This window comes from Pseudochaenichthys georgianus, chromosome 14, assembly GCF_902827115.2.
Source record: "Pseudochaenichthys georgianus chromosome 14, fPseGeo1.2, whole genome shotgun sequence".
NCBI classification, from domain to species: Eukaryota; Metazoa; Chordata; class Actinopteri; order Perciformes; family Channichthyidae; genus Pseudochaenichthys; species Pseudochaenichthys georgianus.
Genome location: NC_047516.1, coordinates 39,607,584 through 39,631,893, shown reverse-complemented (window position 1 = coordinate 39,631,893; position 24,310 = coordinate 39,607,584). Strand labels below are relative to the sequence as shown.

The following is a 24,310-nucleotide window of genomic DNA, read 5'->3' as shown; positions in this document are numbered from 1 at the left end:
GGTGTCTGTGCTATTTGTAAATCTGCTCAAAGGAAACGCAGTGCGTCCACTTTCCCCTCCCTCTCTTCTGGTAAACCTTCTCAGATATAATAACTGAGTGTTTGAGAGGAGAGTGTTTCTGCTGCCATTCAGCAAATGGAAGTCTGTTTGAATTGTTGATGATACAGACATCCACAAACTTGTCCCCTGGATACATTTATGGAAAGTAGGACAGTGGTGGGCCCGATCACTAATCCTGAGTCCCCCCCTTCCCCTTCTCTCTCTGTCTCTCACAGGCCAGCCCTGCCCCGATCATCGTCAACACAGACACTTTGGAGTCTGCTCCTTACGTGAGTTTCAATCCCTCTGTCTTTTTTTAATGCACCTATTACTGTTTTTCAGTAGGTCTATGAATACTTCCAGTAGATTGAGGCACACTGGAGAAGTAGTACATTCAAATAACATCTATTGCTGTGTTTGAGTTGAGACAGTAACTCCTCAAAGTAACAAATTAGGGTTCAGTGCTGAATTATTGATGTTTGTCATGAAAATGACCAGCACAATACTTTCTCAAGACCTTTAGCCCTCACATGTTGTGAGTGTTACACAAAAATAAATACATCATTCAGAATCAGAATCAGAATTGAAGGTAAAGTGCAGCACAGAAGCTTGACCGAGAACAAATTGGGATTCAAGATTGTATGTTGTCGTCATGATAAAATAGTCACAGTCTGCAATAATAATACATTTATTTTGTTAGCGCTTTTACAGGTGCTCAAAGTTGCTTTACAGAGATAGTGAAAAGAAAAGAACAACAAATAAATATAGTTAAATTAAACTAATATGTTAAAGGTAAAGATGAAGAAAGATAAGGTAGATGAAGGTAGAGAAGATGGCTAAAGATGAAGAAAGGAGAACAGGAGCATCTGCCTCAGACTGTCTTTCTTTTGATGCATAGTGGCAAGCTGAATCACCTCAGTGAGATTCACCATGAGATCTAGCTAGCCTCCACGTTGCAGAAAAGCCTGATGTTGATTACCAGCACATTAAATGGTTCCCCTTGAAGTGGCCCCTCTGAGCCCAGTAAGTACCAGCGGCCCTGGAAAACACTATTTTCCACTAAAGTATGCAAAGTTGGCCTTTATGATTTTCACATATTTTACATCATCCTGTATTTATTAAGCATCACTGGCATGTATTTTCATATTAAAGTCATATTTGAATGTCTTGTATTGTTTTCTGTTCCTCAGGTCAATGGAACAGAAATTGAATATGAATTTGAGGAAATCACTCTAGAGCGGGTGAGTGTCTTACAGTATCTAGTGCTCTCCTACAGGCTTCAAAATAAAATGCATAGTGTGGTTAATTAGAGGGGATTTGAACGATGTATGTATTCATGCATTATGGGATTAGAAAGCATATAATACCAGCAACCCGGTATCACGGCAAGACGTGAACATGTGACGATTTACCATGCTGGGAGAGGTGAAGATGTCACGATTTCGTCCCTTCAAACGTGACAGTTACACGGTATTGTTAACCCATGTTAACCAGTGGAGAAATACCCGGAAATGCCAAGCAAATGCTACCCCGAGGGTCGGTTGTTATTGTCAATATTAATATAATATTGATTTATTTTGTAATAGTCATAGGCAAGATCCTCAGCTCGATGATTGGATGGTTTAGCTGCAATGCACGCTGGGATTTGGTGTTTATGCGATGTGAAATCTGAAAACATTTTTTAAAAATAAAATAATACTTTATTCCGAGTTTGCTTGCTTGTCTCTTTGAAAGTCATCACATACTGTAACAGCATTGTAATACACAGTTCGGCTGCATTAAATATTACATATCTGCCGTAGTTCTCTATTTATAGAGCCCTGCTGAGAAGACTTCTAGACAAACATGAGGAACTACTGCCAAAACTGTAAACGTGACGTGGATCATAAATATATCAGCAATTTATTTTCACACAATACTTCTCCTTGCAGTATCAACACTAATTCGGCTGATTTTTATATTTGATCCAATTGGTAGATAAGCTGTATTTACACCATACCGGTGCACAGCTGATAGAAAGGGACACTTAGTGGTTAAAGCACGTTATTGAATTTCATTATTTGTATTATTAGATATTAATAGGATCCCTATAAAGTATATTCATTACTCGTTATTTTCTACCAATAGTTAATTAATTGATATTGATATACTTTATTAATCCCCCGTGGGGAAATTGTTTCTCTGCATTTGACCCATCCTAGTGTTAGGAGCAGTGTGCTGCCATTTTGAACGGCGCCCAGGGAGCAGTGTAGGGAACGGTGCCTTGCTCAGGGACACCTCGGTAGTACTTGGTCTTGCTGGGACTTGAACTAATGACCTTCCAGTTGCCAAGCCAAGTCCCTATCGACTTCGCCACCACCGCCCCCTAAAGACTGTATATAATGGCTATTTTGCACATCCCTTTCAAGATTTCAAGATTTTCATCCCTAAAGTATTCTTTAATGTTTAAATTAAGCCTTATTAGTTTGTCTGTTTTGCACATCCTCCTATTATATCTAATAATACAAATAATACAAATCAATAACGTGCTTTAACCACCAGGTGTCCCTTTCTATCAGCTTTGCACCATTATGGTGTAAATACAGCCTATCTACCGATTGGATCAAATGTAAAAGTCAGCCGAATTAGTGTTGATACTGCAAGGAGACGTATTGTGTGAAAAGAAATGTAAGATGTTGTTTAATGGCTGATATATTTATGATCCCCGTCACATATTCAGTTTTGGGGCAGTTATTTCTGTTTGTCTAGAAGTCTTCTCAGCAGGGCTCTATAAATAGAGAACTACGGCAGATATGTAATATGTAATGCAGCCGAACCGTGTATTACAATGCCGTTATGTGATGACTTTCAAAGAGAAAAGCAAGTACACTCGGAATAAAGTATTATTTTATTTAAAAAAAATGTTTTCAGATTTCACATCACATAAACACCAAATCCCAGTGTGCATTGCGGCTAAACCATCCAATCATCGAGCTGAGGATCTTGTCCGTTTCCAGTTTCGTTTGACGGGTGTATTTTGTTATACACACATTCCTTCACATTTAAATGTACATTAAAGTATGTTGTGAGGCCTTCTAACATGTTTTTAAATATAACTACGGTTGTAGTTGAAGAGTTTGTAAATTAACATGAACCTAAGCTGTTGCCTGGCAACGCAATCGCACAACGTCACGTTGTTAATTCCACATCCACAGGCATGGATTAACATCGATTTAATACATTAATTTAGCCTTTGTTTCTGCTAAAAGTGGTGTCGACCAGCTGGGGCAACAAGAAAATCGGCGTAATCGAATGTGACTATTAAAATATAAATCATTAATATTGACAATAACAACCGACCCTCTGGGTAGCATTTGCTTGGCATTTCCGGGTATTTCTCCACTGGTTAACATGGGTTAACAATACCGTGTAACTGTCATGTTTGAAGGGACGAAATTGTGACATCTTCATGTCTCCCAGCATGGTAAATCGTCACATGTTCACGTCTTGCCGTGATACCGGGTTGAATACCAGATACACACAGCTACTGACCTGAAATAGCTTTTTTGGTAAACATCATGAATTCATTTCTAAGATCATGACATCGTTTGAACATGGTTTACAAGCCTATGTCTGGTCCTCTCAAGTGGTCGCCTCGGTGAGCACAACAACATTTTTAATTCAGTGTTTGAGGCAGCACGGCCACAGGATTTGATCTGTATAGCCAACAAACTGCAACCCCTACTCTGAAAGACCGGGTGTGATACTGCTCACAAATAAATATAATATTTGATAGTAATAGCCAGGTTAACTCAGGAGAACGGGCAGAATGTTGTAATGGTAATCTGAACACTTTGTAATCATACTGAGAGCATACTGAGATGTGTCAAAGTGTCATGGACTTTAAAGACATTTGACTGATTTCCAACAGAAATGAAAGTCAACACTTAGGTCTATAAAGTTAATACCTTGAAGGCAATGAGGATGCTTGCAAGGTTATTTTTCACACAGTGCCATCAAATAGTGCACAACATGTCTTTCATCTGTGGGTCAGTGATTCTCTATGGTACTCGTTCACCAGGGGGTAAATATCAAGTTGCCAAGGCATATGTGGAAGGATTGTGGAGGAGCTCAGCGGATCTGAAAAAATACAAATGAATGAATTCAAAACTAGAAACAAAATGCATCAAAAATATTAGTGTCGAGGGAGAAAGTTAACACAAAAGATAGAAACATTGGTGTTGTGCTGATATCTACATGTAGGATGTATTTATTTTCAACAGCCAGTAAACTAACAGCTAAAGTAAGCTTTTTATTATTTATATATTTTATATTATTTTAACATATTGTAAAATTGGCTCAAATGAAACACTTGACATGACAGCTGTCCTACACAAAAGCTTGGGAACCACTGCTATATAAAAGCATCGAAGTAAAGATTGCATAGCTAATGCAAACCGTGTCCAGACACTTGCATCAGCACTCACATAGTGTTAAGGATGTTTCTCTAGTGACATTAGAACAGCAGCAGAGTCATGTGTTCAGGCCCTCTCTCTGTGCTCACTGATGCTCTCTCTCCATGGCGTAGGGTAACTCTGGGTTGGGCTTCAGCATTGCCGGAGGGACAGATAACCCCCACATCGGCGACGACCCCGGCATCTTCATCACTAAGATCATCCCGGGGGGAGCTGCAGCAGAGGATGGACGCCTCAGGTCAGTCATCTTCCACACAGCTTTTTAATAAGGGATACCCAAAGAAATGTCTGGAGCCGAACAGGAAAATAAAGCACTGCAGAAACTTGTAACAGGATGACTTAGAGATCATCTCTCAGCACTGTGGACTGGATATATCACTGTGTACTAGGGGTGTAAGGGTTCACAGAAGTCACGGTTCGGTTCGTACCTCAGTTTGGAGGTCACGGTTCGGTACAACAAGAAAAAGCAAAAAAAAAGTCCCAAATGCATAATTCCAGGTTTGTTATTTATTTTGAACAGTAGTGCAAGTTTCAGTTTAAAAATAAGGAACTCTGACATTTTGAATAATTAACTGTATTAATAAACAGTTAAAAACAAACCACAAACAGTACCACACACACTCAGATGGCCATATTATCTATAATGGCTGATGTCAAACAAAAAGGTTTCATCAAGCTGTAAAACTAAAAAGAATGTCTTGAAAATATTACATCATAAATAATAAGAAAGTGTTTCAAGAGCGCATATGCCAAAAGCTTCCGTTATGTATTTTGGTCACTCGGCTTTCATGTCTCTTGGCTTATTAAAAACAGCGGGGATCAGCTGTTGAACTGCTGTTGTCTTTTGCCGGGCTCCGGTGATTGGCAAATCTGGGTGATGCCTTCTGATATGATTTAGCATGTTTGGCGTGTGTTACCATTAGCATACCGCACCGCTATCGAACAACGCCGACACACCGTCCTCTTCCGATCCACCACTCGCACACCTCATCGTTATTGTAGTCCACAGGGAACCCGAAATGTTCCCACACAGCTGATTTAAAAGAAGCAGGTGGGTTCTAGCTCCTGTGTGTTATCTGAACTCACCATACTAACTTTTCTTCTTCTTGTATTTTGTTCGTTTTGTTGTTGTGTTTCTTCTTGTTCTTCATTTGTTGTTTAAGGGCGGCTGACAAACAGCTTTTAGGCGCAATACCGCCCCCTGGATTATAAATAGTGTAATGGATACTGCCCTGAAGGACAGACTTTTTTCCCACTCGTAAAAAAAAAGGCGTATTCGTCGTGTGACTGCATGTGCCGAACCGTGACGGTACGGGACGAAGACGGATACCGTTACACCCCTACTGCGTTCCCTGCCCCTACTACTCCTTCATCACTGGATCATCTGTAAAAATATCTGAGATATTAGACAGCAGTATCTTGTTTTGGTTGGTGTCCCATGGCATTTTGAAGTGTAATAATAATAATAACTTGAATTTATATAGCGCCTTTCATAACCTCAAAGTCGCTTTACAAAGAAACATACGAGGACAAGACATAAAACATAAAAACATAAACATAAAACAGGGGGCAGAAATGGAAGTGTAAGTGGGGGGGAGATTGAGTTATTGTTGGAAGACGATGTTGAACAGATGAGTTTTAAGGGTTGATTTGAAGATGTTGAGAGAAGGGGCGTTGGGGATTTCTGCAGGGAAGGAGTTCAAGAGGTTGGGGGCAGCGACACTGAAGGCACGGTCCCCGAAGGCGTGAATGGGGAATGGAGAGCAGGCCGGAGTCTGAGGATGGAAGGGTGCAGGACGGGATGTATGGGTGGAGGAGATCTGTGAGGTACTGAGGGGAGAGGGCATGGAGGGACTTGTAGGTGACGAGGAGGAGTTTGTAGGTGATGCAGGACTTGACCGGGAGCCAGTGGAGGTTGAAGAGAGTGGGGGTGATGTGCTGCCAGGGCTTGGTGCGTGTGAGAACCCTGGTAGCTGAGTTCTGGATGTACTGGAGCCTGTTCAGGGTTTTGCTGGGAACCCCGGACAGGAGTCCATTACAATAGTCCAGGCGTGAGGTAATGAAACAACGTATCAGCTTCTCAGCAACAGAGTCGGACAGGGCCGGACTGGGACAATAAGTCAGGCCGGGAATTATACACCCAGCCAGGCTACTACCAGTTTTTTGTGCCATTTTGCTGGATTTATTTGTCAATTTTTACAGCGTTGCTGCCCATAGTGATAGCCCTCTAAATCTACTACCCAAAAATAAACATATGGACATGGGTTACTATTTTTAAAAATGTGCAAATCAATTTAGGAACCTATGTGAACATATTTTAAGTGGAGGTGAACCTCAAATCCTATAGGGGGGTCCGGGGGCATGCTCCCCCGGTAAGATTTGTTTTTAAATGTTGGACTTAAATGCATCAATCTGGTGCACTTTGAGGGGGAAATAAAGAGACTACACCCACATGAAACAGAACTGTATACATTTAAATAATCATAAAAACATGGCCATAACCAATAACATACCATATCCAATATGAAAAAACATTGAAACTTGTTTATTTATTTGTTTTTGGTTCATTTATAGTTGTGAGTGTGTCTGTGCTCCTGAACCAGCCTCACCTGTCTCCCTCTTCTCCCTCCTGCTCCTATTTGAGGCAGTAGCAAAGACTAGTTTTAGCTCTCAACAAGTTTATCTTACCTTTTTTCACCTAGTTAACATTTTATTTTTATTATTCATGCATATTTTACTAATCACTCCCCCCTCAAATGGAAATATGTGTTTACATAAATGGTGACCAAACCGTTTGAGACCCACAGAGATAACTTAGACTAAGTTAACTATCTAAACACTCAGAGAGTCCTTTACCTCACCTGAGCTGTAGTTATCAGTCTCTCAGTCTGACAGGAGAGGACTCTCCCCCACCTTGTTGTTGAAAAAGCTCCTTATATCTCCCGGTCCTCCCGATGGCCAGTCCGGGCCTGTATAAGACCAAACTGAAGAGAAGTCAACCGGAAAAGAAAGTAATAAGGACATGGACAAATGAAAGTAGGGAACAGTTGAAAGCCTGTTCTGATTGGACAGATTGGGACATTTTTCAGGAAGGTTCACTGGATGAAATAACTACTGTTACCAATGACTATATTAACTTCTGTGTAGAACTAGTTGTTCCCACTAAAGAAATACAAATCTATCCAAATAATAAATCTTATGTGACTAAGGACATTAAAATCGTTATAAATACCAAGAAAATAGCTTTCAAAAACAAAGACTATGGAGCACTTAAACAGACAGAGAAAGAACTGGAAGTCAAATTGAGGGAATCAAAACTGGCACACAGAGCTTTTGGAAAATGCTTTTAAAGCCAAAAACCCCAAAAGGTGTGGGACACCATGGAAACCATGACAGGAATGTCATCCTCAGCTAAAACTCTTGTGACCGACTAACGAACTAAACACGCTCTTTACTCGTTTTGAGTCACTGGATAATTCTGCAAAGTGCACTGAAATGCTGGAAACCATAATACCTGCTTCCTCTGACAAAATGACCATCAGTGTCGAAGAGGTCAGAAAAACATTTCAGTGCACCAACACCAAGAAAGCGGCTGGGCCAGATGGGTGCAGCGGCTTCCTGCTGAGAAGCGTTGCTACTGAGCTGGCTCCAGTGAGGCCACGCCTCTTTCAGGCTTCCATTGACACATCCCTCTGCCATGGGACGCTTCACACATCAAACCGCTGCCCATGAGGACTGCATGAGGACTGCAGACCAGTAGCCCTCACCTCAGGGATTATGAAATCACTAGAAATAATTCTGCTCCGATTTCTTATCAGTTCAACTCAAGACAAACTGGATCCTACCAATGTGCCTATAAGCAAGGGTGCGGTACGGAAGACGCTGTGGCCACTCTGGTTCACATCACTAAACATTCAGATAGACGCAACACGAGCAAGAGCCCTCTTCCTAGACTTCTCTTCAGCAGCAACACAACACAAGCGGACATCTTGGGGTCAGAAATGGCCAAAATGGAAGTAAATCCATACCTGATTTACTGGTACGCTGCTTTCCTCACTAGTAGAGAGCAACTTGTGAAGGTTAACAAAACCCTGTCATCTGCCATCACAGCCCCCCCCCCCCAGGGCTGCGTGAGTTCCGCTGTGCTCTGTACTCTCTACACTGATTGTCGTACCAACACACCAAACCAAGTCATCATGAAGTGCTCCGATGATACTGAATGATATCTCTGCTCAGTCACACAGGCGACCCTGAGCTGCACCGACAGGCTGTGCATCAGGTGCTGAGTGGACTGACAGCAATGCTCTTGTTGTTGTTTTGGGCTCCATCTGACTCCCATAAAGTCCCCATGGTCATCCATCCAGATGAAACCAAGCATACTTGGGTGTAAGGATTGCCCATCTGCTGTCATGGAAGGATCACATTGAATATCTGAGCAAAAGGACAAAACAAAGAATTGATTTGCTCCACCGTCTCAGGTCTTTTGGGGCGAGCAGAGAAACTCTTCTGTTGTTCGTTACGTCTGTGATCTTGTCCATTCTGCAGTACTGCAGAACTACCTGGTACAACTGTGTGTCAGCAGCTTTCAAATCAAAACGGCTCCACCTGTTAAACATCTGCTCAAAGACTGTTGGTCCACCTGCCAGAGACGCTATGACTCATCATAACAGCCCAGTGAGGCTGTCCAACCACATCCTCTCTGACCCAAAGCATGCTCTGAACAGAGAGTATGAACTGCTACCGTCTGATCGGAGACACAGGGTCCCACCATTCAATAAGGTCAGACTGAAGCATCCTTTGAGCATCAGTCAGTCCTCTCAGAGAACACAGAGCTGATCCCAGATCAGATGCACGCTTTTCTCTCACTGATTGTGCTGTTATGTTAAATGTTTGTTGTTTGTGTTTCATGTATCGTGTCTGGATATTTGTCTGTTGATGTTGGACATGGAGCTGCTGTGATGCAAGTCACATTTCAGACTTGATCTGACAAATAAAGTAATATCATATCGTATTATCGTATCGTATAACTTCTGGGATTTCCGGTACTACGAAGCTGGTTCTCTTTTTAGCAGGCTAGATCTCCATGGTAACTTATGCTTAGCGGCTAACCTGGTCGGGACCAGGTTAGGTTGCAGGCTAAGAGCTCAACTCAGTGAAAGCACTGCCTGCTGACCAATCAGAGCTCAGTGTGCGGAGTTTAAAGCGATCAAGTCATATTACAGGAGAAAGGAAATACAGAAAAGCTGCCGTCGCAGGAAAGACGGCCGACAAAAATCACCGACTGTGTGAACGTGAACATTAATAGAATATCACCTCCATCTTCAGAGCAATCTGACTATTAGAACATTAGCGTTAAGAAAGCTTACTTAAATATCGGCCACAACATAAGTAACCGGATCAGAGTACATTAAGTACAGTCCGCGGCATATCACTTCATAATGTATCATATATCTCCTGATCTGAGTCAGCTGAGCCGTGTCTGGCCGTGCAGCACTCACAGCGTCACAGACTGGATGCAGAAGTATTATTTTAAGCAACACATTAAGTTGACGAAACACTCGAGTCAAATGTAATGAAAGTCAGATGGTGTGTTAGACGGGGCAGTGATATCATAAACCTGTTAATGTACGCATTCAAACACTTGTTCTGTTCCAGCTGTGTTCACCTTGCAGGTGCAGCTCTGTGGCTTTGATCCTGATCAAGTGTTTAAGTCATGGATGTTTAAAGTTTAACTTCTTCATATGTCTAATATTAAAGTTCACTTTTCATTCAGGAAGTATGACGCTGCGCTGTCAGTACGCTTCTCCATGTTTGTGATTGGTCGAATGCTCAAAATACCACCCCTTTCATGTGAACGCGCACCTAACTAGATAGGACACGGCTGGCTTGAGTGATCCACTTGATGACCCGCGTGGTAGGACCGCTTAGCGAGAGCGCGTATGTTTTGGATCAGGCCAACCGGCTAACTCCAACATATCCAGGTTAGGTTGAACCGGCTTCGTAGAACAGGCCCCAGGTGTGTCTGATTGTCTGATTGTGTTCACCTGTGGCCCTCGTGTTTCTCCTCCCTGCCCGGCTGTTTCTCGTCTCTTGATTACCCCTCCCTGTATTCAGTCTCGTCTCTTCCTGTGTTCCCCTGTCTGACGCTTCATGTTTTTCTCTCCGGTCTTCTTCCATGTTCTCACGGTCAGTTTTTGTGTTATTGTTTTTCCTGTGCCACCGTTTTGATTCATGCCATGTTTTTGTTATCAGCTTTTAAATAAAGCTCGCTTTTGGTTTCTAAACCTTTTTCCGTTTTTTGTAGTCTGCATTTGGGTCCTACCTTTTCCGCGATCTTAACAGTGATCATAACACTCTGCAGGACGTCCTGTAGCTGGAGCAGGATCAGAGCGTTGCCCTGTAATGGATTCTGGACACACACACAGGAGCGTATGTATAGGCACGGGTGCACATAACTTTCTTATTGAGTTACTCAGATGAGTACCAGGAGACAGCGTGTGGTACTCACCCCACACGAAGCGTGGTGTTATAAGTGCAGTCTTCCTCACTGTCCTCCTCAGTGTCTCCTTCACTGTCCTCTATTTACACTTCTTGCATGGTAGATTCAGAGACAGCTTCATCCCGCAGGCAATAAGACTGTTAAACAACTGAACTGCTGAAACAATTTCATAGCATTCATCTGCTAGTACTTAGTAATTATGTATCTAATATCATTCCAATAACTTGTATATAGACTCGTATTGCACTATTCCACTTTTTTTCTCACTTTTTTAAAACTATTTTTCTTTTTCTATTACTTTTAATATAGTATATTTTAATATTGTCTGCTTATCTGTATTACTTTGTTGCATTGTTGGAGAAGCCTGTGACCTAAGATTTTCAACGACATAATGACTCTGCAGCTATGTTAGTTTGACAATAAAGAACCTTGAACCTTGAAGATGCTGCAGAGGCACCGCCCTGTCCCCGTTGAAGCCTCCCATTTGCTTTCTCAAAAACGTTGCCAAAACTGTGCATTTCCTGAGGCCAAGTTGAAGGATCAAATGACTCTAAGTGATATCTGATTTCAGATCTGGGAAGTAACTAATAACACTTATTCAAGTACTATACGTAAGTAACATTGTGAGATACTTTGTCTACAGTGTCTACAGTGTCTACAGTGTGTGCCTGTTGAGCTGTTTAGAGCCATGTGGGACAAAGCCCGATCCTGCCCCTCCCTCTCACTGTCTAAGTGAACGGTGACTGCAAAAACTACACTGCGCATGCTCAGAGTATTGTCCTATTTAATGTGTGTGGCAAAAAAACAATGACCATAGGGGCATAGAGCTGCCATCCCCACATACGTCATCTCACATCATTCAGAGCTGATTGGCTGTAAGTACGTGTGCCGCGAAAAGTGTGGTGTGTGAAGAGGAGACGAGAGAGCTGCAGCGACGCGTCCTAAAACCAGGAAGTAAGCTGCGCATGACTTCCCTCGACAAAAAAGCAACGAGATTTCTCCATAGGATTTTAGAAAATAGCTCCAAATAAGATCTGTGGGAAACAAACCTGTTAGAGATAAATGCACGTTTTGTTCAGCCGGATAATATCCACATGTCTACCCTACTTTTATCATTTTCGAATCATAAATCTATTGATTAGATTAGATTTATGATAGACTTTTGAAACTACAAGAAGATAAGGAGGACTTTTACAAAAAAGTAATAGAGATTTGTGTCCAGAAGGATAGGCAAATGGCCTTCATCTTCATGTCAAGGTAAGACTGCAATTTTATTGAAAATGGGATCTTACTAAGAGAGAACAATTCAATATTTAAATGATACAATTACATGTTTTGGGTATCCTTTTGTTGAACTGTCTGTTTAAAATTAATTGAAGCATCAGACAAAAAAAGCTTTTGAAAATAATATTATATTTTGATTTAGGTCAAAATATAATATTTGTAAACCTGAAGAGTCAGAGCCTCAGCAGCCATGAACCTCTCTGCAGAAGCTTATATATAGACATCTAAGTTTGTTGTGCCCCACCACTTTTGTACATATATAAACGCCACTGCTACTGTGTACTTCTACTCCTCTACAGTTCAGAGGTACATGGTGTACTTTTACTCCACTACATGTATTTAATACCTTTAGTTACTTCACAGATCTGGATGAATGATGTGAAATATAACCAAGTGTTGAATCAGACTTTAGTTCCACCTGGAGTAAATCCACCAGCTACCCTGCAGTCTACAAAGTACTTCAGACTAGCTGCACCTTCACCAGCTTTGAGAACACTTTCATGATCAATCATTATAAAAAATATCATATATATTATTCTGAAATGGACCAATCTGCACAACGACTACTTTTACTGTCACTACTTTCACTATATTTTGATGAGAATACTTTTCTACTTTCACTTGAGGAACATTTTGAATGCAGGACTTTTACTGTAACAGAGTATTCCTACACTCTGATACTTCTACTTTTACTCAAGAACAAGATCTGAGTACTTCTACTTTTACTCAAGAACAAGATCTGAGTACTTCTACTTTTACTCAAGAACAAGATCTGAGTAACTCTTCCATTAACACCCTGAGTACGTGTGCAACTGTGTGTTTGGTTTTGCTCCACCTTGTTGTTAATCAAACTGCAGCAGCTTGACCGCAGAGCGTGAACGTTGTGATCAGCTGATTTGTCGCAGTTCTCCAGTGTGTGCGAGGGGTACAGAGTGTGCACAGGGGAGTCTCCCTCCGCAGCCAGTTGACGTAGTTTTGGTACAATTCTGTTGTTCATACCGACGTTAACAGCAACCCCGTCTGTGCACACGGCGACCAACTCTGTCGTCCAGTGATCTAAGCCTCTGCTCTGCCTCCTGGAAAAGCTTCACCAGTCTGTCGGTTATGGCCTGCGCGGCTCGGCTAGCACGCAGTTCAATCAGTCATTGAAAATCAGAAGTTTTTTTGAAGGTAGCGAAACGCCAACGTACCTGCTTAACATAGGCGGGGCGGTTGCTGCTAGTGGGTGCTGCAGCTCCCCCTATGATAGCCATAGCACCCCCTAAGCACCCCCAATAAATGTGTCTTCTTTTTTTTTTTTGTGAAATTCATCATTTGAAAAAACTTTACACATCTTTCTGACATTATTCGTGTTAAACAACTTTTAAATTTGATTCTTACTTTTAGAGATATTAAACATTGTTCAGACCTTGTTATAGAGGTTTTCTTCAGATGTTAACATTACCTAGAGTGCGTGATGTCACAGCTAGAGGGTAGAACATCTTGACATTTGCCTTCATATATTTTTTTAAAACTGCCATAATTCCCAAACCCTAATTCCTGAGACATAATGTATCATGACAAACGTAGGAAAACATCTCGTAGCTTGAAAAATGACAAATAATTAAGCAAATATAATTCAACAAAATGCCTCTTGAGGGCATGAAGTGACAAAAACGTTCAACATTCCTCCATTAAACCCCATTGTAATTTCAGGCAGATATTTCCTCACGGCAGCAGCCGCACAGCTTTAGTTAAACTGCCAAAAAGGCCACATTATTAACCCTAAACTACACAAAAATTACACTTCAGATACTCAACTTCCTTGACATGCTTCACGTTTTGAAATGTCACAGATATCTGTTACGGTTCTTCCACAAAACGTGCACATGTAAGAGGTTTATCTCTCATTCAGAACAATGGAAACCTTTGATCTCTACAGAGCTCGTTAGCTCAAATATAAACACCTGTGTAACGGAACACGATGATGTCATCGCTCCAGCTGACATGCTCAGAGCAGCAGACTTCAGATAGAGGTTAAAGGTCCTGCCCTCAACAGCTACGTCAAGTATGGGGTGTCATCATCATATGACGAAGATCAAGAGAAGAGAGAGAGTAATGTAATAGAACACGGTTTTCTCATAACTTCAGTGAAACTGCTCCAAACAGCCCAAGACTTCACAGGTTTGGTAACGATGCAGCCATCAACGCATCTAAGCGTATTATAGGGTTTCATCAAATGCCGTTGCCATGGCGACAGATCATTCTCCATCAAGTTAGTTCAGAAGTTTGCAGTTCAAATATTCTGCTGCTTTTCCAAGCCTTTTTACTTTATTTTCTTCTCTCATCACACATTCAAGCCCCCAGTGTTCATTTATCATTTCAATCTAAATTCTTCACTTTCTTCTTACACATTACATTTCAGCTTAGCAGTTTAGCGTCAGCTTTTCAGCATAACGCATTCCCACTAGCAATTTCTTCAGGAATTGCATTTTCTAGTTACAAAATAATATGCCACAGTACAGTACAAGTACTTCTGGGTCTCTATATTTCATTCAATTCGTGTGTGTGTGTGTGTGTGTGTGTGTGTGTGTGTGTGTGTGTGTGTGTGTGTGTGTGTGTGTGTGTGTGTGTGTGTGTGTGTGTGTGTGTGTGTGTGTGTGTGTGTGTGTGTGTGTGTGTGTGTGTGTGTGTGTGTGTGTGGCACATGCGCATTTAGTGTGATTGAGCGAGCGAGAGAGAGCGCACCGGTGCCATTTTGTGTTGTTAGCATCTGGTTAGCTAGCTGCCTGCACTAACAGATATAAGGAGCTGTTTCCACAACAAGGTGGAGGAGAGTCCTCTCCTGTCAGACTGAGAGGCTCAGGTGAGCTAAAGGACTCTGAGTGTTTAGATCAGGGGTGGGCCCCCGGGCCGTATACGAATCTTGCTATTTGTGTTTATTCTTTTAATCACACAGCGTTAAGAAAAAATTAAAATGTACATACATAACTGTCAGTTGCAGCCGTAGTCGCTGCCGATTCAACAAGGTGAATCGGCACGGCCGAAAAGACACGACGGACACACCAATCTGAGTAGGACGACAGGACACTCATCGACGGCCAGACATCTATCGACGGCCGAAATCGGCATGGTGTGTCAGGGCCTTTACACTGGTGTTGGGAGATGTATCCATAGATCTCTTCATGTTGCTCTCAAAGTGCACCAGATTGATGCATTTAACTTCAATATTTAAATAAAAATCTTCCCGGGGGAGCATGCCCCCGGACCCCCCTAGAGGAGGTGAGGTCTGCCCCCCACTTGTAAAAAATAGCACTTTACCTCTGCTATACCTATATGCCGTGAGCTGATTATCGAGCCTTCATTGTAAGAGTACAATGCGTATACTGTGTGCGTGTGGGGAGTGTTGCATTACAAAATTCCACTGTAGCCCGGTACATTAATGGGAAACCCTAAATGTTTGAATACGTCAAGCTACCCCACAGCACCTCCAAAAGAAAATCTCTGGCGCCGCCACGGCGGCTTAATGTATTTAGTTTTTTGGACATGTCTAGTAGTTTACTCCATTGAGTGCTTTGTGTTTACAAGAAACACGTGTAGACGAAATATATATATACCTGCGTACCAGTTATGTGCACCCCTGTGTATAGGAGTGTAGAGGAGTATAGGACTTGGAGCCGTAGGGTCGTCGGTTCAAGTCCCCGAACAGACTTAAAATATTGTGTGTGGACTTGTACTTGGAGAGCTCCCAGTTCACCTCCTGGGCCTTGTGGTGGTGCCCTTGAGCAAGGCTCCTCTACACCCCACTCCCCATTGCTCCCCGGGCGCTGTACAATAGCTGGTAGTACTACCAGTACTACTCCTAGTACTAGGATGGGTAAAAAGCAGAGACCACATTTCATTGTGTGTGCTCTGTGCATGTGTGACCATTAAAGAGGGTTTTATCGTCCTATTCTTCGTGTAGAGGAGCGTATGTATAGGAGTAGGGAGGGTGTGGCTGTGGCTCAGTGGGTTAATGCGTTGATCTTCGGATCAGGGGAGGTCGCTGGTTCCATCCCCACTGCAGTCAGCACGTCATTTTGTCACTTCACCTTAAATTGCTCCTGTGGGGATTGCTCACTGTACTGAATGTAAGTCTCTCTGGATAAAAACGTTCAACAAGGGATGTGTAATGTAATGAGTGTAGAGGCTGCATGCACAGCGTCAAACTCTTGCTAAAAGCAGAAGAAGCAGGCCAGGCATGAATCAAACTTAGCCTAATTAATGGTCCCCTCCTAGGTGGGCAGCAGCACTAATGCATTATGGATATAGGGGAAGTCTAATCTCTGTGAGGATGAAGGCCTGACAGGTTTCTAAAACATTAGAGTGTAGACACTGGGCTCTCTGCACAGGGACGGACAAAAGTGTTTGTGCTGTTCCTCCTGGAGTCCGTTGCTATGGAGAGGAAAGATGTATGGCGGACTAGATCGACAATAACCCCAGCATTTTATTCACACAAGATTTATAGTTTTATATTTCTAAATATAAATGATATTTACCAATATGAGCTGACTTCAGAGTTTTCTCATAATGTAGAGCTTTTCAAGCAACAAGAGTTTTGGTCGACCTATAATTCTCTATCAACAACATAACAACATACTCCAGGGGTTCCACCTTAATGTTACGGTACTATTAGAATGATGTCAGTCTGCTAGAACCAGAGGACAGTGAACATACCATTTTAAAGATTTTAGCCTGCTACATTTTACGCCAGCCTTTTGTGTTTCACTGGAGAATATGTCACAGTACAGCAGACCTCGACCAGAAGATATGATGTGGAAGTGGGCACATCTTCTCGTTTCACACGTGTGTGTGTGTGTGTGTGTGTGTGTGTGTGTGTGTGTGTGTGTGTGTGTGTGTGTGTGTGTGTGTGTGTGTGTGTGTGTGTGTGTGTGTGTGTGTGTGTGTGTGTGTGTGTGTGTGTGTGTGTGTGTGTGTGTGTGTGTGTGTGTGTGTGTGTGTGTGTGTGTGTGTGTGTGTGTGTGTGTGTGTGTGTGTGTGTCACTCAACCCCGGCTGGTCCCTGTGAGCGGCCTCAGGAGAGTTGTGTCCTTGAGTGCCAGGCATTGATGATTGGTTGAGCACCTAAGGCAGGGGTGGGCAAACTTGTTGGCTCGGGGGCCACTATGAGTTTTAAATTTGACAGACGGGCCGGGCCAGTAGCAGATCGGTGAAAAAATATTTAGCTGTCCACTGTTTTAGCGCTAGCTAGTATCCTGTAAGTTGTGTTTTTAGTGTTTGTCCATCTGTCTTATGTTAATGACTCTAAATTAATGTGGTCTTTAGTATAAATTGGACAATTTTGTACCAATATTCGGCGGGCCGGATTCAAAAGCCCAACGGGCCGTATATGGCCTGCGGGCCTTAGTTTGCACATGCCTGACCTAAGGTGTATTCAAAGTTAACTGCTAACTGATTTTCATATTAGAGAGGACTCTTTAAAATAGAGACACTACATACTGATATACACCTGAACATCAGCAGGAGAGGACTCTTTAAAGTAGAGACACTACATACTGATATACACCTGAACATCAGCAGGAGAGGACTCTTTAAAGTAGAGACACTACATACTGATATACACCTGAACACCAGCAGGAGAGGACTCTTTAAAGTAGAGACACTACATACTAATACACCTGAACATCAGCATGAGAGGACTCTTTAAAGTAGAGATACTACATACTGATATACACCTGAACATCAGCAGGAGAGGACTCTTTAAAGTAGAGACACTACATGCTGATATACACCTGAACATCAGCAGGAGAGGACTCTTTAAAGTAGAGACACTACATACTGATATACACCTGAACACCAGCAGGAGAGGACTCTTTAAAGTAGAGACACTACATACTGATATACACCCGAACATCAGCAGGAGAGGACTCTTTAAAGTAGAGACACTACATACTGATATACACCTGAACATCAGCAGGAGAGGACTCTTTAAAGTAGAGACACTACATACTGATATACACCCGAACATCAGCAGGAGAGGACTCTTTAAAGTAGAGACACTACATACTGATATACACCCGAACCTCAGCAGGAGAGGACTCTTTAAAGTAGAGACACTACATACTGATATACACCCGAACATCAGCAGGAGAGGACTCTTTAAAGTAGAGACACTACATACTGATATACACCTGAACCTCAGCAGGAGAGGGCTCTTTAAAGTAGAGACACTACATACTGATATACACCTGAACCTCAGCAGGAGAGGACTCTTTAAAGTAGAGACACTCCATACTGATATACACCTGATCATCAGCAGGAGAGGACTCTTTAAAGTAGAGACACTACACACTGATATACACCTGAACATCAGCAGGAGAGGACTCTTTAAAGTAGAGACACTACATACTGATATACACCTGAACATCAGCAGGAGAGGACTCTTTAAAGTAGAGACACTACATACTGATATACACCTGAACATCAGCAGGAGAGGACTCTTTAAAGTAGAGACACAACATGCTGATATACACCTGAACATCAGCAGGAGAGAACTCTTTAAAGTAGAGACACTACACACTGATATACACCTGAACATCAGCAGGAGAGGACTCTTTAAAGTAGAGACACTACATACTGATATACACCTGAACATCAGCAGGAGAGGACTCTTTAAAGTAGAGACACTACATACTGATATACACCCGAACATCAGCAGGAGAGGACTCTTTAAAGTAGAGACACTACATACTGATATACACCTGAACATCAGCAGGAGAGGACTCTTTAAAGTAGAGACACTACATACTGATATACACCCGAACCTCAGCAGGAGAGGACTCTTTAAAGTAGAGACACTACATACTGATATACACCTGAACATCAGCAGGAGAGGACTCTTTAAAGTAGAGACACTACATGCTGATATACACCCGAACATCAGCAGGAGAGGACTCTTTAAAGTAGAGACACTACATACTGATATACACCTGAACATCAGCAGGAGAGGACTCTTTAAAGTAGAGACACTACATACTGATATACACCCGAACATCAGCAGGAGAGGACTCTTTAAAGTAGAGACACTACATACTGATATACACCCGAACATCAGCAGGAGAGGACTCTTTAAAGTAGAGACACTACATACTGATATACACCCTGAACATCAGCAGGAGAGGACTCTTTAAAGTAGAGACACTACATACTGATATACACCCGAACCTCAGCAGGAGAGGACTCTTTAAAGTAGAGACACTACATACTGATATACACCTGAATATCAGCAGGAGAGGACTCTTTAAAGTAGAGACACTACATACTGATATACACCTGAACCTCAGCAGGAGAGGACTCTTTAAAGTAGAGACACTACATACTGATATACACCTGAACCTCAGCAGGAGAGGACTCTTTAAAGTAGAGACACTACACACTGATATACACCTGAACATCAGCAGGAGAGGACTCTTTAAAGTAGAGACACTACATACTGATATACACCTGAACATCAGCAGGAGAGGACTCTTTAAAGTAGAGACACTACATACTGATATACACCTGAACATCAGCAGGAGAGGACTCTTTAAAGTAGAGACACTACATGCTGATATACACCTGAACCTCAGCAGGAGAGGACTCTTTAAAGTAGAGACACTACATACTGATATACACCTGAACATCAGCAGGAGAGGACTCTTTAAAGTAGAGACACTACATACTGATATACACCTGAACATCAGCAGGAGAGGACTCTTTAAAGTAGAGACACTACATGCTGATATACACCTGAACATCAGCATGAGAGGACTCTTTAAAGTAGAGACACTACATGCTGATATACACCTGAACATCAGCAGGAGAGGACTCTTTAAAGTAGAGACACTACACCTGAACATCAGCAGGAGAGGACTCTTTAAAGTAGAGACACTACACACTGATATACACCTGAACATCAGCAGGAGAGGACTCTTTAAAGTAGAGACACTACATACTGATATACACCTGAACATCAGCAGGAGAGCACTCTTTAAAGTAGAGACACTACATACTGATATACACCTGAACATCAGCAGGAGAGGACTCTTTAAAGTAGAGACACTACACACTGATATACACCTGAACATCAGCAGAGCAAAAGTCTAGAGGCAGATAATAGAACTCCTCTTACTATACTGTGCACATTCATTGAATATAAATTATTTAGCATATTTGAAAAAATAAATGTATACATCTAAATGTGGAAAAACAAAAATATCAATTAATAACTATACATTAGCAACATAGATTACAATGTAATATCCAAAATGTAGATGGAGGAACAAACAGGCTTAAGTAGTCATACCTCAGTGTTACGACTGGAGCACACAAATGATAGGACCCAAATGCACGACTCCAGACAAAAGATGATTCAAAAAGGCTTTTTACTTGCGGTGATAAGCAAGGCAATACAATCACATCAGCAGAGTTAGGACTCCACAAAATGATTCTTCAAAAAACGAACTGAAAATTCACAACAGCTTAGATAACAAACTAGCTGGCACAGGGAACACACAGAATATATACACATACAAGGGACTCTACAGGTGCAAACAATAAGGGCGGGCAGGTAATCAGGGCAGTGAGCATACTGACAAGGTAGGAGTCGAACTACATGAAATGAGAAAAGAAATAACAAAGTAAAACAGGAAATGGCAGACAACAAAAGGGTTAGCAGACGCGGACTTGACAATATAAACTAAACAGAGAAATAATATTAACAAATCTGACGAGACACAACACTCACCTTACTCAATTCAACACATTCATCTTTTTGTACATTTTCATAGCTGGAATTGTTTTTATCAACACTGATTATTTTTTATTGTGATAGAACGGCAATACACAAAGTAGTCAACATCGTGTGAATCCATATAAGAGGACGTCTTGTTTGGCGTTATAAATGATTACTAATAATGATCCACACTGCTTCTCTTCCAGAGTAAACGACTGCATCCTGCGGGTGAACGATGCCGACGTGTCTGAGGTGTGCCACAGCAAGGCGGTGGAGGCTCTGAAGGTGGCAGGCTCCATCGTGAGCCTGTATGTGCGGCGCCGCAGGCCGATGCTGGAGACCATCATCGAGATCAAACTCATCAAAGGGCCCAAAGGTGGGCCCAGACACACACGCCCACACACACACACACACACACACACACACACACACACACACACACACACACAGAAGTATTGTAACAGTTGAACATTTCAGTAGCCACTTCAGCGTATTTCAGTAGCCACTTCAGCGTATTTCGTTTTTACAGTGAGATTAGCGGTGCTGCTCTGTGCATTGGGCTGTTGTAGTCACCCAAAGTACAGTAGATGTTTTCTGTAAAACTGTTCCTCCAACAAAAAAGTGACCCAAAACTTTAAAATGTGAATATACAGTATATAATATTTAGACAAACTGCTGGTTTAAAAGAACATTTAAATGTATAAGCGTTGACATGTACAGTATCATGACACATGCGCGTTATATATTGGTGGTATTTCATGATGCTTAACAAACAACTGTCATCCACACAACCTAGAAACTAAACAGTTACTTTCACACATGCACACACAGGGCTTGGCTTCAGTATTGCAGGTGGCGTTGGAAACCAGCACATCCCAGGTGACAACAGCATTTATGTCACCAAGATCATTGAAGGCGGTGCAGCTCAGAAGGACTGCAGACTACAAGTAGGGGACAGGCTGTTAATGGTGAGTACTTGATTAAGTTTAAAAGCTTGCATACGTATATTTAAGCAAATACATGTTAGGTATATATTCAGAGATACTTTCACATTAAAACAATACAGTAATTCTTCACTGAACCTCGGTGGAACCGTTAAACAATGTTATGTCCAAACAGCCAACACATAAAGTAAACAATTGAAAGAAAATCTAATACAAAAGGTTAGCGCATAAGCAGGCACTCTACGAAGCTTAGAGTATTTGAATTGTTCCAACTCAGTGGTCAGTTTGGGGGCTGGACATGTTGTGGAATTGGTTTAACACACTCCTTGTATGGCTGCCTTTGCTCTGCCACTACTGTGTGTGAAGGCTGACGAGTAGCCTATAGTAAAAGCACTCTTAAAAGTACAGACTGGAAAAGCACTCTATAGATGCAGTCCATTTACCATGTACTTACAATACTATATCACAAATTATTTGGTGCTAATATGGTAAACTAGGTATCTGAATGTAAACTCAAGGATTCATAAGGATCAAGGCTAATTTATTGTCATTCTGTAACCAGGGTTGCACAACGAAAAGCAGTCGTAGCTTAGTTACGTTTAGCTGTAAAGAAACATGAACAAACATAAACGATGCACAGATATTATGCCTGCATCATAAAAGTAACTAAAGTTATCAAATAAATATAGTGGAATTCAAAAATAAAATATTTGCCTTTGAATTGTAGTGGAGTAAAGTATGGAGTAAAAGAAAATGTAAAGATTTAATAAAAGTACAAGTACCTCACAACTGTAAGTGCAGTACTTCAGTCCACCACTCCTTAGCCTTTGACATCACAAGAGCCTGCTGTAGAGACTTTTAAATAACCCAACCTTTGTCAAGTTGATTCAAACGCTGTTGTAGAGAGAGAGATATGCAAGAGACTAATGCTGATTCATTGAATCATGTCACACTCTGTACAGTGCATTAACCAAGCAGTGTACACATCAGACAATAGTCGTCCAGCTTCAGTCTAATTGATAATGACGTGATGGAACGGGCCCTGGCTCAGCTGTTTGTCTGAAGAGCCAGCCCTCCTGCTTAGCCAGCGCCTAAAAGCATTACCTTCCTACTGTGGAGTTGTCCCTTGAACACCACCTGTCCTAATCCAGTCTCCTGGAGGCAGGGAGCAGGGAGCAGGCCGGTTGGATCTCTACGCAGGAATACATCACACTGCTGATTGTACTGTGTCTGTGTGTGGACAGGTGAACAACTACAGTCTGGAGGAAGTGTCTCATGAAGAAGCTGTGGGCATTTTGAAGAACACGTCGGACGTGGTCTACCTAAAGGTGGGAAAGCCCACCAATGTCTACCTGTCAGACCCCTATGCGCCTCCTGATATCACACACTGTAAGTCCTCACCTTTTGTATTTCAAATGATGAGTCATCAGCTGTTAGAAAAGTGTTACATACTGCAGGGAGCTGTGTGAAAGTACAACTGTGTCATGTGTAGTGTGAGATTTTTAAGCATCTCTCGACATCCGTTTTATATTTCACAAATACACAAAACCTTAACATGTTTATGCTGCATCCATTGATTTTCTGCACACACAGCCACTGACATACTTATAATAACAGAAATCAACAAGCAAGGCAAAATGCTTAATTAAACTTCAAGAGTGAGTGACCAATCACAACCATAACCTCCTTTGTTTATCGTATAAGGCGAGTTATAACATTTCGCTATTAAATACCATTGTTATTCAGTCTCTAAATGAACTCAATGTGTCACTGGAAAGGCGCTTCATAAAACGTTATCTTTCTTGTGTAGTTACACTTATGACATAACTTAGACATTGTACAGTTCTGCTTGCTTTTATATTCTTCAAATATTATTTCATTTAATTTCAAAGCATTATTTAACCAGGTGAATCCCATTGAGATCATCGATCTCTTTTTCAAGGGAGACCTGCAGCTACTGCTGGGTTACACATGAAGACATAAAAACATAAAACAACATCATACAACACAGTTACAGGTTTACAATGTACATACCTATCCACATGTACAGGTACCAACAGTATCACATTGCATAGCATCTATCCGTGCTTTAAAAACAGGCAGTGGAACCAAATTGCTCAGTTTCCATTATTTTTGTAGACTGTTCCAAGCAAGAGGAGCTGCGCACCTAAAAGCTTTCGTCCCTAAGTCAGTCCTAGCACTTGGCACATGTAACAAGACCACATCATGAAATCTCAGGTAATAGCTACCTGCAGCTCTCTGTGTGATCAGAGAGCAGATGTAAGACGGGAGTTTACCCAACAAAGCTTTATAAATAAACGTGTACCAGTGACTGAGCC

At 41.8% G+C, this 24,310-nt stretch overlaps 1 protein-coding gene across 3 annotated transcripts in view; it reads left to right on the top strand.

Annotated features, from left to right (window-relative positions):
- Window positions 1–24,310, top strand: part of dlg2 (discs, large homolog 2 (Drosophila)) — a 407,394-nt gene that overhangs the window by 327,109 nt on the left and 55,975 nt on the right. For all 3 annotated transcript variants that reach the window (XM_034098934.2, XM_034098932.1, XM_034098935.1), the window contains 6 exons: window positions 276–329; window positions 1,230–1,280; window positions 4,607–4,731; window positions 21,234–21,403; window positions 21,859–21,995; window positions 23,216–23,360. In XM_034098934.2, coding sequence (XP_033954825.1) covers window positions 276–329; window positions 1,230–1,280; window positions 4,607–4,731; window positions 21,234–21,403; window positions 21,859–21,995; window positions 23,216–23,360 — 682 coding nt within the window. The remainder of the gene's footprint in view (window positions 1–275; window positions 330–1,229; window positions 1,281–4,606; window positions 4,732–21,233; window positions 21,404–21,858; window positions 21,996–23,215; window positions 23,361–24,310) is intronic.